General features: G+C 45.6%; 1 protein-coding gene across 2 annotated transcripts in view; it reads right to left on the reverse strand.

Annotated features, from left to right (window-relative positions):
• Window positions 1–687: 687 nt before the first annotated feature.
• EFNA5 (ephrin A5) overlaps window positions 688–13,000 on the reverse strand; it is a 271,255-nt gene continuing 258,942 nt past the window's right edge. Inside the window, exons 3-5 of one of the 2 annotated variants that reach the window (XM_036280869.1) lie at window positions 6,785–6,850; window positions 6,292–6,372; window positions 688–1,626 (exon numbers count right to left, since the gene is read on the reverse strand). In XM_036280869.1, the coding sequence (XP_036136762.1) occupies window positions 1,505–1,626; window positions 6,292–6,372; window positions 6,785–6,850 (269 nt within the window). In that variant the 3' untranslated portion in view covers window positions 688–1,504. The remainder of the gene's footprint in view (window positions 1,627–6,291; window positions 6,373–6,784; window positions 6,851–13,000) is intronic. The other variant, XM_036280870.1, reaches the window with a different exon arrangement.

Genomic DNA, 13,000 nt, shown 5'->3' on the forward strand with positions numbered 1-13,000 from the left:
CTGCGATTCCTTAAACAGGTCTTCCTGCACGTATTCTCCTTCCACCCCACCCCCACAATGAAACAAGATAGCCCCCCATATTTCTAAATGTATCAAGGGATACCACTTTTTCTCACAAGTTTAAATAGGACAAGCATATATACTCACTCTCAGCATAAAGTATATCTAAATAATGTATTTTCTATTCTAGTGGATTTTTAAAAAAATATTTTGTTAAAGTCTTTGGGACTCCATCTTGTTTATCTCCCACAGATAAACACATGTTCCCCCTACGCTTCAGGCTGTGTCAGAAAGGGAAAGAATATAAAATCAACACTTGAACTTCTTTAATTCCACACTTTGGAATTTTTATTCCAAATTTCCCTTTAGCCCTCCCAAGTAGTGCTGACTGACTCTCCAGGGGACAGGGGTCGGGCCCCTGGAGGCGCGGAGTGTGGAGCGGAGCGCGGGCACCGGGGCGGGACTCGGGGGAAGGCCACAGCACACTGGTACTCCAGCAAAGCCAAAGCACGTCTCCTCTGGCCACGGACATCTTTTCCTTGGTACAGATTGTGCCCCAGAGGAGTATCCAAAGCTATTCCATTATGCACTCATCAACCCTGGCTTGTCAGCCTTGGGGAAGGTCACTTTATTCATAAAAATGCCTCTTTGAGTTTCTTTAAAAAAAAAAAAAAAGTTGTAGCACCATGGTGATCTGTATTCAAAGGGAAAAAAATCTGGTGTACACTGCCCAGTCACCAAAAAAATTAGAGGCACTCACACATACACACCCCCACCAAACTTTTCTCTGATGTCACACTTGCTCTGTGCTAGCATCCCGGCACCCTACCCGCCACCTGGGAAAAAAGGCTTCTTTCACGAAGCGTGAGAGTCGCTGTCAAAAATGCTTTAAGACAGTCATCTAAAAACAAACAAACAAACAAACAAAGTGTCTCAACCTTTTAGAAGCCTGTTCATTTACACACCCTAGAGGAAATGGTGTAATATTATATCTGTTCTTAATATCTCCCCTCTGGACTTGACATGATGCCCTGCATGGTTCTCTTCCAGTCCTGAATGAAAAGGCATCAATATTGTATGGGAGAGGAACCCTCCTGGGCCTCGCCATCCCTGGCTGCATCTGCCACTGTCTTCCCTCGTCCACATACTGCTGACACAGCGCGCTAGCAGAGGTGAGCTCTTAGAGGAGAATGCTCAGGAGCTGATGACCACTGGTGTCACTACGACAATTTGGCATTTTCATCTGGAGTCCATTTAATTTGGAAGGGGTGAGAAGAGTCAAGGGCAAGGGCTGGGAGTGGGGTGAGGGAGGCAGCAACTACTTTAGCACCCCTCCCTGGCCCCAAGTTGTTGCTTAGAATTCAGGCTGAAAGAAAGAAAACAAAAATCTGACATCTGCCATAAAAACCAATAACAAGTCCCTTCTTAGGATGAGCAGTTAGGTGGATCTCTGGTGTTCCAAGACCCTGACGTTTTCTGTGACAGGTGACGGGAGGAAACTGTGCTATAATGTCAAAAGCATCGCCAGGAGGAACAGTAGGATTGCCAAAAGGCGGCTGGGTATCCTTGGTGTCTGTGCCGCGTTCTCGCCGCGGGATGGCTCGGCTGACTCATGTACGGTGTCATCTGTTCGAACAGAAAGCACACATTCCAATGAGATTTCACATCCGTAATAACTCTCTTGCTGCAGCCTGCTGTTAACAGACCTCGCCACCCACTGCAAAGTAAGGTAATGAACCTTGTGCCACCATTGACTTTCATGTCTGCATAATCACTCATTATTTACAGCAAACAAAGGAGAGGCAGAGCAAATTGCACTTTCTCAGCAATATTAATAGTTTCCTTGAAAACTGAGGTGGGGGTGGATTATGCACACACTGTAACCTTTGGCACGTGAGCTCCTCTGGTTTGCCAGCTGTCAGACACCTTGCACAAAGCTGAGATGTCTGAATGTAACTTTTAAACTCAAGATGCCATGGAGAAGCAAGTAACATGTTCGGGGTGGGGGCACTTCTGTTGGCATATTAGCAGTTAACCGGAATGGGCTGACGACTTCCCTCATTCTAAGCAGTTTCATAGGATTAGTGTTGCATGCCTGGTTGTTGGAAGCCTAGATGAATTTTCAAATATGAAAAATAAAATGCCAAAACAAAAGCTTTTAAAATAAACTATACTTGTGCCCACTAAACCTCAATACACCAATGCCCACTGGTTTGCTTACAATTAGGCATCAATTACTGTGCTATTTCCATGACAAACCCTGTAGCTCCAGGATTAAATTACTTGAACTTAAACTATTTTTATCAGGCTGATGCTTGGCACATAAAAATTAATGCAAAATTTCCTCTAAATAAAACGGATTAGGTGAGGTAAGCTGCTTTTATTTAACTATAAAGTGTTCTCTGAGGCTGCCTCTGACTTTCCAGAGCCTTCCTGATTGGCATGATTAGCAGGCTTAACTTTGAAACAGGAACTTTGCAGCAATTAGTACCCAAAGATAGAGCGGAGGCTTGCCTCGGAGCCGTGCTGTGCTCTGGGTCGCACATCCCCTTCCTTCCACCTGGCCTGGCTTACGCTTTTAGACTCAGCCATCTATGCACTGCACGTTCTTGGGCCCTACAGTGGGGTTCTGTGGTCGATCTTATTTCAGCACCAGGGGCCCTTCCTGTGGGAACTCGGCCATTGTCATCCTGGCTTCTCTCAACAGTCATTCAGAAAGAACGATGACAAGTGACACTCTAGTGGTTGTTCTCAGTGTTTTAGACCTCAAAGGATAATCCCTAAATGACCACCCCTCAAACCCCTTAATGGATTAACTATCTGTTGTTTTAAATTTGCTTACATTTTCATACCACACAACATGTCACAATCAGGCTGCTTCATCTTCACTAGGTGGAGTCACACAGCCTATTGTTTGTCTTAAAGTGACCCCCTTCAGCCTATCACACTCATTCCCAGTTTGAACTGAGATGTGTTTTCTCGGCTTTGCATCTTCTGCCCTGGAGGGCTCTTAGTTCAGCCCGTCCTGTGTAGAACCTGCTGCATCCCTAAGCCCGAGTGGCTCCTCTCTGCTGGCCCTTCGCAAACCTGCAGAGTGGCTATTAGCATAGGAGACTGGAAAAGGTTAGAAGGAAGAGTGGGAAGTTAGATGGATGCAGAGGAAACTATAAAGCCCCACATAGGTTAGCCAGGTACTTGAGGACGCTTCTTTTTTCCTCTGCTCTTTCTCAGCTTTGCAAAGGTATTACATCTGTAGTTAACAGGAGGTAGAAGTAAATGCCTTTAATAGCCCTGGAATTAAAATCCAAATAATTTCTTAAGAGCACCAATATGCTGTCAATCAAAATAACAGAGTATTACAGTCGTAACTGTGGGGAAAAAACCATCAACCCTGAGGATTGAAGAGTTCTTTTGAAATACCGCTTATTTCATACACCTGAAATTACATCAGCTATTGGGTTCTTCTCCACCATATTTTGACTAAGCTCAAGGTTGGACGTGTACTGCTTAAAGGTACTCAAGTAACAGGCACTCAGTGTGAGCTTGAAGGGGGCAGCCCTGTCTGTCCCTCCAGGGTGCTCAGCAAGGGCTGTCCATTGCTCCAGGCCCACAGGACACGAAGAGGAAAGCATTGGGTTTTTTTTGGTATAAGGGAAGCATGAGGTTAAAGGTGCTTTTCAGACCTGCAGCCATGTACCGTCCTGCTCCTACTGCAGCTGGCTGGTCCTGGCTCAGGATTCGACCAAGCATTTAAAACAGAGCCTCACCGTTGGGAGATCCTACGGCCCCCAAGAAGCGGAATGAGAAATGCACTGCCATGTGGGTAAATCAGAACAACGGCAGAATTCTACGCGAATTCATAAGCAAAATCTATCCCAATGGAAATTACACCTAAACCTGAAAGAACGTCTAACACCTCAAGAAGCCAAATCAAGTCTTGCTTCCTGGCTACAGGATTCCGCCACCTGGGGTTTCAATGGTTAACTGGGAGGACGCTAGCAATATTTTGGAGCATATTATGTGGCGTATGTCTGCCCTGAGATCATCCTGTATCCCTGATGATAGGAAACTGGCAGGCAGAGTGTGCAAGCAAACATCAAAGACAAATACATTCCAAAGACAGGTGAATTAGTACACGTTGCTGAGAACATGCAGTGGAACCCTTTCAGGCCTGACAGATCCATCAAGTCCGGGCCTACACTCAACCATTCAACACTGTGTTGCAGAGCTGCAAAGCTGACTGGATTTTCTAGGGAATAAGGTGAAGTCCTCAAATCTAGCACTGCATTTATACAGCCAGGGACGGTAGTGCAACCTTGTCTTATGTTTTCAGTGAAGATGCTCAGCAGATAAGCCCTTAAGCACAGTCATGGCTGACAGAAGGAGCAGGACCTGTGCAGGTCCACCTGCATGTCCTCTCCTCCCCTCCCCCTTTCTCTGACTGCATTCTGTCCAACTTCCATCAGCTATATGTGCAGGGACTGGGGGGCCACCATGGATTTTTAAATGCTCAGTGAAAAAAAAAAGCCTGTTTCCCCAAAGACAGTGTAATATGCTCATGTATGAATGCATCCTAGTATGTTGCATTTTCCAGAGTAGTCCTCAGTAGCAGAGAAAAACACACTATCTGCTATGTTTCTAAACAGCCTCTTGCTTCCTTGATAGGCAATGGAATTTACCTGGAAAAAGAGTATTGGAAAGAGATGCCTACATCTAAGAGTGAACATCAGAAAATCCTAATTCTACGTCACTTTTGTTAACATGGCTAACTTTGCTGGTCATTCTGCACATGACAAAAGGAAGAGGGTAGATTCTGGTCCTTCCAAGAGATCCCATCGCCCAGATCCTGTGATGGCCCGAGTCCTGGAGCTTGGGGGGACTCTGGTACCTTGAAAAGCCAGAGTGATGTTTCCGGGTTTCCAGGACACAGTTATACTGTCTCCACATCAGCACTCATTCCTTGCCACTTTTTAAAGCGGCTAGCTGACCCCTCGGGAGCCACCAGGGACTCTGAGAGCTCACTGTACACACTGTACACACTTCTCACTTGTGCTCTGGCTAAGATACCTGCCTTAGAAAAACAAGGACACTTGGGGAGTAAACCTGACTCCTCCTGTCAGTTACACTGAGAAAGCCATTGTATGTCCCGAGGCACCACATTTACTCAGGCTAGGTTTCCCTAAGGCTCACTGCCTGTCCCAGTAATAGTACTCAGAGGATAATTTCTAGGAGGACAAGAAAGAAATCCTACTGCAAATAGGACTGTTTACCTAAGGCAGGGAGCTCACAGCTTTCTATGGAGAGGAAATAATTTTGTTTCCCTTAAGCTTGGAGCTGACCATAGGAGATGGGTGAGTAAAGGAGTCAAGGTCTCGAGCAAGTAGGGCGAGGAAGAGAAACCACAGGAAGTGAGCACAGGGCACTGAGGCACACACCTCACCATCAGTCTCGAGTTGCAGTAAGTAGCCAGATTGAATTTATAACCAAATGGACAGTTTACATTATCTATAGTAGTCTACGGTATAAATGCTTCAATGAGTGCTTTCGTGGGTTTTATTTTTCTTCACAGTGATGGGAAAGTTTGAGTGCGTACAAGTTAGTAATAGGGAAAAAGTCTATTTATCCTGAGTACTTATTTTGCCTCAGTGATCAAGGATCACATTTGGCTCGACAGACTAATACATTTGTGGGAGCAGCAGGTGTATGAATGTGTGGTGTTAGGAGGCAACATGATAATACTTCTCCAAATCAATTACTATCAACAATAGCACAAATAATATTTGAAATAGGATAAAGTTCTTTAAGATCACTTCAGTGATGCATGTGAATTTCTAGAGAAAACTAAAGATGTTGAATTAGTGGCTATTTTATGCGATAGTCTTACTACTTTTATCCACAGATTTGGACATAATATCAAAGTTTATAAGCATATACAATAGAAATGTTGTTGTTGTTTTTGTCTTATATGAAAACAGATCCATTAATATTCACAGCGACTCACCAGCATGCTCCGAGGACATGGTGAAAAAAGTAGTGAGATTTTTAGCATTCGGATGGGGTTCTACATTAGGATACTGCATTATATCAAACACATGCCCCAAAAAGAAAAGTCGTTGTATCTAACATGCACTACACAGAGGTACTGGAGGAATGAGGAAGGATATAAGTAAGATTAGCACCGCTAGCAATGAGCAACTCTAACATGCACACATGCGGAGAGGAAGAAAGGAAAAAAGCACTGACGCACCGGAGAGATGCACTTGTTAAAAGAGATTCTCTAAGCATACTAACCTGCTGGTTCTAATGAATTTTCTACTTTGTCGTTAACATCGAAAACACGATCATGAACACCTATAGTTTTCATACAGCTATCTATAACAAAAATAGAGATAACAGCCAAATATGTTAGTGCAGACACCCTTAAACTCCCGATTCTTTCTTCATTTCTTTCTCTCTATTTTTTCCTTTTATTGATGTAGAGATTGCTTAACAATCACTGGCATGTATCCAGATGCCAATCTTGTCCCCATTTGTTGTGACATACAACAGTCTAAGAAACAACAAGTTAGCCACTGCTGCGTACTTCAAAATAAAAGCATCATGAAGAAGGATGAGAAAAAACCTGATGAAAACTAAAACGTGAATGTTGATATACAAAACAGATACCACACAGAATTTAACAGTAAAAAACAAAAACAAAAAAAGTTTTACCGCCGTGAACCAGACCACACAATAAAGCATGCGCAGTGAAGCCACCCTCTGAAGCTCAGTCTGGGGGACTTACTTGTCGGTCTCACAAAGACTTTGAGCTTTAGACAGGACCTTCTTCCATTATCTGGGATTGCAGAGGCTGTGGATAAAGCAGAAAGAGAGCGAGAGAGGAGAGAACAACAGATTACTCTTCATTTTCAAATGCAAATGGTCTGCAATCAATGCCTTCTGAATTAAGAGGAGCACACTGGAGTTCTCCCCAGAAGTTAAAACACAAATACTTTTCAGATTGACACAGACTCTTACAGAAAGGGCTTCTTTCCTACCCCTGTTCTCTTCTCAGTAAGATCAAGAATCGTGCAAGAATGTTGGTAATCCACAGAAAATACTTTGGATTTTTATTTCAAAGGCTCTTTCACTTAACTCGATCTGTTATCAATTTTCTCTAAAAGAAGAAGATAATGCTCGAGCCCCTCCCCCTCCACCGCAGGCAGAGGGGCCCAGGTGAAATGCTGGCAAGAACCAGTCACAGACAGTTACAAGGCCAACTTAAACACGACCTATTTCTGCTGGGGAAAGCCACGCTTTGTCTGTCCTGAAAGACTGTCTGTCAGTGCTTTGCAGGTAATTCAATTAGAGGGTCTGCTCAGAACTTGGCTCCGCATTCTCTCTGACTAAACGGAGCCCAGCAACTTCCATCACGCCATTATAAATACAATATGCTATTGAGACAGGACTATGCGGTGGTACGTTTATTTTTTTTAAAAATTTGCCACAGAGAAGGATGGAATTAATAAAGTAGGCTTACCAAAACATGACAACATGTTTCAAGTTATAAATCATTTGAGGAAGAAACTTTCTTCTCCTCTTCAGGATAATAAGACCATAAACTCGCCCTGCGTTTGAAAGATTATCTCCCCTCAGAACACACAGCGTAACGTCAAAGGGATTTGCAAGGGTGGCCGGACCCTTAGCAATCACATGTGTTTACCAATGCATTCTAGAAATGACAAAAATTACAGAAATGAGTGCCGCACACTTTCCTCCCTGTGTGCTTGCTTCAAGTGGTTTCTTTGTTCAGACAGAGCAGATGACATCAATCAAAACACACATGGCTTGCAGTTCGTCCTGCGATGCCCTCGGTGACAAAGAGACGGCTTCTCTCCCCTTGATTTCCACCCTTTGCTGTTCGACGCAGAGGCGGGGCCCAGAAAACAAAAATGCTTATTTTGTAGGTGAGAGGATTCAAGATTCAAATCCCAAACTAATTTCACACGAATCTCCTCCTGTCATTCCAGATCCCGTCCCAGAGGAGAATTTGTACGTTCACCACCTAACAGACATCACGCCGCAGAGAACCCAGGCGTTGCTATTCAACACCCGTAGAAAACTCTTAATTCTCAGACAGAAGTGCACAGAAAAGATGTTTTCAGCCCTTCCCATCTCCCCCGTTCGTTCTGACAAGCAGTTAAGAAGTGTTAACAGCTGGCTTTGCTGTGGGCTTTCATTAAATCAAAGTCGGAAAAACTCCCTCTACTGACATTTACAGTAACTGGTGTGTTATTTAGGGCACAATATTTGCACTCTGTGGTTTGATCCAGGAAATGGTGTCCTTCCTGTGGACCCCAGCTACAAATGTGTGTCACAAACACAGCACACACAGGTGACTCCAATTCATTAGAAAAGCCAGCAGTTCTGGAGATCATGCCTTATTCATGAGAGGCGGTGTGAAAAGGGGCACACGATACCCACACTGCCGCTGTATGGGTTTCGGAGATTCCTGAGCTGGCTACCAACCTTGTGAACTGGATTTGCCACGGGCACGAACTGATTTTCTCAACAACACTGCAAGAAGGAACAGGCTCAGGGTAGCATCAAATGTTTCAGTGGGGGAACTTGGAATTAGTAGAGGTCTTTCTGATTTACATGTAGGAGAAATCCTTTAAGTCCAGGACATGAAAATCACTAATAACTAAACAGCAACAGATGATAAGCTGTCCAGGAAAAACGGAACAGTTCTCCCACCAACTCTCCAAGAGGGACAATTAGCCTTAGCTACTAGATGAGTTACATTCTTCTGCAAATTAGGAATATAAAATGTACTTGTACTTATACTTATATAAAATAAAAACCTGTTTCCCATCAGACTTCTCCACTAGTTCCTCATCTCCTCCCTGTCATCAGAAAGGCTGTAGGGATGTAAGCATGACTGACACCCTATGGCCCTGTTGGACTGTTATCCTCTAATCCTTAGAAAAAATGGTGAACAAAGAATATAAACACATACTGTGAGTACACAATGCAGATCACATCGAATCAATGGACTCTACAGTCTCTGACCTGAGCTCATAAAGTAAATTCTTAACCTTCAGAACCAACCTCAGTGGGTGCGCCTTGCTCGGTCAGTTTAACTCAGGTTCCTTATTTACCATGCTGAAAAACAAAAAGCTTAAAACCTTTTCCCACATATCATCTAAACTCATTTTTTTACGCAAAGCTTAAGAGTGATAGCATGGCTTTATTCCATGTCACGTTCCAGGTTTCCGAACCTCAGCCCTTGGCTGACTAATGAAAGATGCCTTTATATCATTTAGAAATATATATGATTAGTTATCAGTGATATTTGAAGCTATGAGGTAACATCAAAGTGCTTTACTAGTCACAATAAAAAGCCAAGGATTAAGCATGAAAAACCCAAAATAACAGAGAAATTGAAAAATATAATATGCATACAGTAAGTTTACAAAAAAAAAAAAAATCCTCTTGGGATCAATTACGAGGAAAAGAATTGAAGATGAATGTAAGGGAGAAAAAACTTAAAATGTGGCTGTTTTTTGTCAGGAGGCAGGTAATATTAATCCCTATGATTCCAGAGACATCGCTGTATAATGGCCAACATTATCTTTATCTTTGTTCAAATAAAATTAAAGTTTTTATGCTGCTTTCCTTAGAAAATTAATAGTGAGCATTTGAAAACTGATAGTAAATAGTTACCAACATGCATTATATATTCCTGCAGCTTCATCCATCCATTCAAAGGCTTTTAAAATCCCTACCATGTGCTAGTTTCCTTATTAGGTGCTGCGGATGCAAAGATGTACAAGACAAACTCCCTACCCTTCCTTGTTCTGTGCTTTTCCCAGCGGGAGCCATAGATCTCAAGCACAGCTTGGGCATCAGGAGGGTCTGTGTGGTAACTAGGTCTGCAAGTATTGCCAACACAGCTGGGCAGGGAAAGTTAGCTTTGTTTGGGGGTGTGAGGTGTCCCAGACATGTATCTCAGGGGGAAATTTATCAAGGCTTCTCAGGTCCTCAGGAAGCTAACCAGAAGCTACGGGTAGAATGAAAACAATTTGTCCCCAAGTTCCCAAATGGGAGGTTTGAGCAACCAAGAAGAGGTATTAACAGATGAAGAAAACCTAGACCTGAACTCCTCCTATAAAGATAGATGGCTTTTCTAACAGAATTTGCCAAATTAAAATAAGAAATTCAACTCATGTCTTAAACATGTGTCACATAATCCCAAATCCTCTCCTTTACTCAGTTTTCTGCTGAAAATGTACACTTGGAGTCAGGAAGCCAAGTGGAAGGGGGACCATTAAAACAAGGACAACCTCCTACTCCACGATCTTAATAGCAACTTTATAAATCAAACCATAGAGGCCCTTCCTCCTAATGATCTGCAAAGTACCAATCAAAACCTTATAACACACAATGAAACATTCCCCCGGGGCCCTCTGGGTCTGTGTTTAGAGCAACACGCTCACCCGGCAGTGAGGGCTGCTTATCTTCCCTCTGCCATGACCTCAGACCCGCCCCACCTTCAGCGATTCCCGAACACCCACTCCCGAACACCCACTTCCTAGTCTCCCTGGGCCCAGGTGAGCCCTGCTCAGCACTCGGCAGCCAATTGGATACATAAAAGGAATCGCAGCCAATGCCCCCAAGCCAGTATTCCCAAAGGCTGCATTTGGCATGGCTCAGGTATGTGATATTCACCTCACAATTCACTAAGGCCTCCCGGTCTGACCTGCCAGAGAACACTGGCATCCTTGTGGCAGGCAGCGTCTGACCTGGCTCCAGTGACCCCTCCTCCTTGTATGCCCCTCCCCCGAGTGGGCTGGACCCAGGGTCCTGCTGTTCTAACAGAATATGGCCAAAGTCATGGATGTCACTTGTGTGATTATGGTGCAAAAGACGGTGACTTCCTTCTGGCTAGCGCGCTCGCTCTCTCGCTGTCCCTCCTGCTCATGAGGCAAAGTGCCATAATGTGACATTCTCCACGGAGAGGCCCGCGTGTCCCGTCGTGAGTAAGCTGGAATGAGAATCCTCGCTGAGGCACGAACGGACTCTCGCCTAGTGAGAGACTCGGACCCAGAGGACCCAGCTCATTTGCTCCTGGATTCCTCACAGAAACTGTGAAAGAGTAAACGTTGTCTTAGCCACAAATTGGGGAGTAACTTGTTTCTCAAGAGCTAACCGATTCCATGCCATCGAAGGCTCCCCACAGCTGACTTGCGACCTCAGGACGCAGACCCCGGAGCTCTCTGCCCAAGGCCCCTGGCCCGTGCCCCCAGGAGCAGCGTCCCTCGACCTCAGGACGCAGACCCCGGAGCTCTCTGCCCAAGGCCCCTGGCCCGTGCCCCGAGGAGCAGCGTCCCTCGACCTCAGGACGCAGACCCCGGAGCTCTCTGCCCAAGGCCCCTGGCCCGTGCCCCCAGGAGCAGCGTCCCTCGACCTCAGGACGCAGACCCCGCGAGCTCTCTGCCCAAGGCCCCTGGCCCGTGCCCCCAGGAGCAGCGTCCCTCGACCTCAGGACGCAGACCCCGCGAGCTCTCTGCCCAAGGCCCCTGGCCCGTGCCCCCAGGAGCAGCGTCCCTCGACCTCAGGACGCAGACCCCGGAGCTCTCTGCCCAAGGCCCCTGGCCCGTGCCCCCAGGAGCAGCTCCCTCGACCTCAGGACGCAGACCCCGGAGCTCTCTGCCCAAGGCCCCTGGCCCGTGCCCCCAGGAGCAGCTCCCTCGACCTCAGGACGCAGACCCCGGAGCTCTCTGCCCAAGGCCCCTGGCCCGTGCCCCCAGGAGCAGCTCCCTCGACCTCAGGACGCAGACCCCGGAGCTCTCTGCCCAAGGCCCCTGGCCCGTGCCCCCAGGAGCAGCGTCCCTCGCTCTGCCGCCCTGTCTGAGCACCTGGGTCCTTCACCAGTTCGCTTCACAGGCCACTGTTCCCACTTCACTTAAAACACGCCTTGAAGAGGGGTAATGGTCAACTGCTGTGGAAGAAATACTAGGGGACGTATCTATTTCTTTCCACTCCGGCATTTAAACTGGTTTTCATTTGCGTCCCATGCCACTTAGCTTGTTTCTGCTAATGGCGCCAACCTACGCTGCTCCTTGCAGTTAGCGTGATGTCTCAGTCACCCCACACTGCTGGGTGACCCCCACTGCTCTCTCATACAAAATGGACACTGAAGTCACAAGGAGGGGTGCCTTTCCTCAAACAGGAGAAAGAGAATGTGAGCACAAAAATACCTGAAATAAAAGAGCTTTAATAATAAGTTAAAACCTCTCTTCATATCAAAAAACTCCTCTGAGTTTTCCTTTTTTTTAAATCCTCACCCGAGGATATTTTTCTGTTTACCATCAGACAGAGTGTGTGTGGGGGGGGGAGGATACACCCTCACATCGCCTCTCTCCTGGAGGCACAGTGACTGGTTGCCGACCCAACCAAGGCCGGGACAAACCGCAACCTAGGTGCGTGCCCTTGACCAGAATCGAACCCATGACTCATTAGTCCATGGGCCAATGCTCTAACCGCTGAACCAAAACGGCCAGGGCCTCACAGTCACCTTTTCCACAGGCTATCACATTATGAGATTGCTCTGCTGCACTAAGAAGCTGCTGTCAAATGAGATACAAACACATGAGATTTCAAGCAACTCAAAGGTAATCAAGGTGACCATCTTCTTCAAGAACCACGGGAAGTTAACAGGAGGGGGTGAGACTCTTATAGTATATATGTTTACATTTTCAGGCCCAATACTGCATGCGTTCGTGAGCTCTACTATCTCTGCCTCACCGTATTCATCTCAAATCTTAATTCCAAAAGTACAAATTCTGCTCCTTTTCTGTGTCCCTTGTGCATCTGGGTACTTTGAGAAGTTTTATTTTTAAGGATAGCTACTTTCTTTCCTTTTTTTTTTTTTTTTAAAGAAATGAGTGTGTGGAAGCATTAAAAATTGCAGTTTTCCATTATGTTTGCCACAGGCAACATTTCTCCATTTGTGAAT

Source organism: Molossus molossus, unplaced genomic scaffold, assembly GCF_014108415.1.
Source record: "Molossus molossus isolate mMolMol1 unplaced genomic scaffold, mMolMol1.p scaffold_m16_p_3, whole genome shotgun sequence".
In the NCBI taxonomy this organism is placed as follows: domain Eukaryota; kingdom Metazoa; phylum Chordata; class Mammalia; order Chiroptera; family Molossidae; genus Molossus; species Molossus molossus.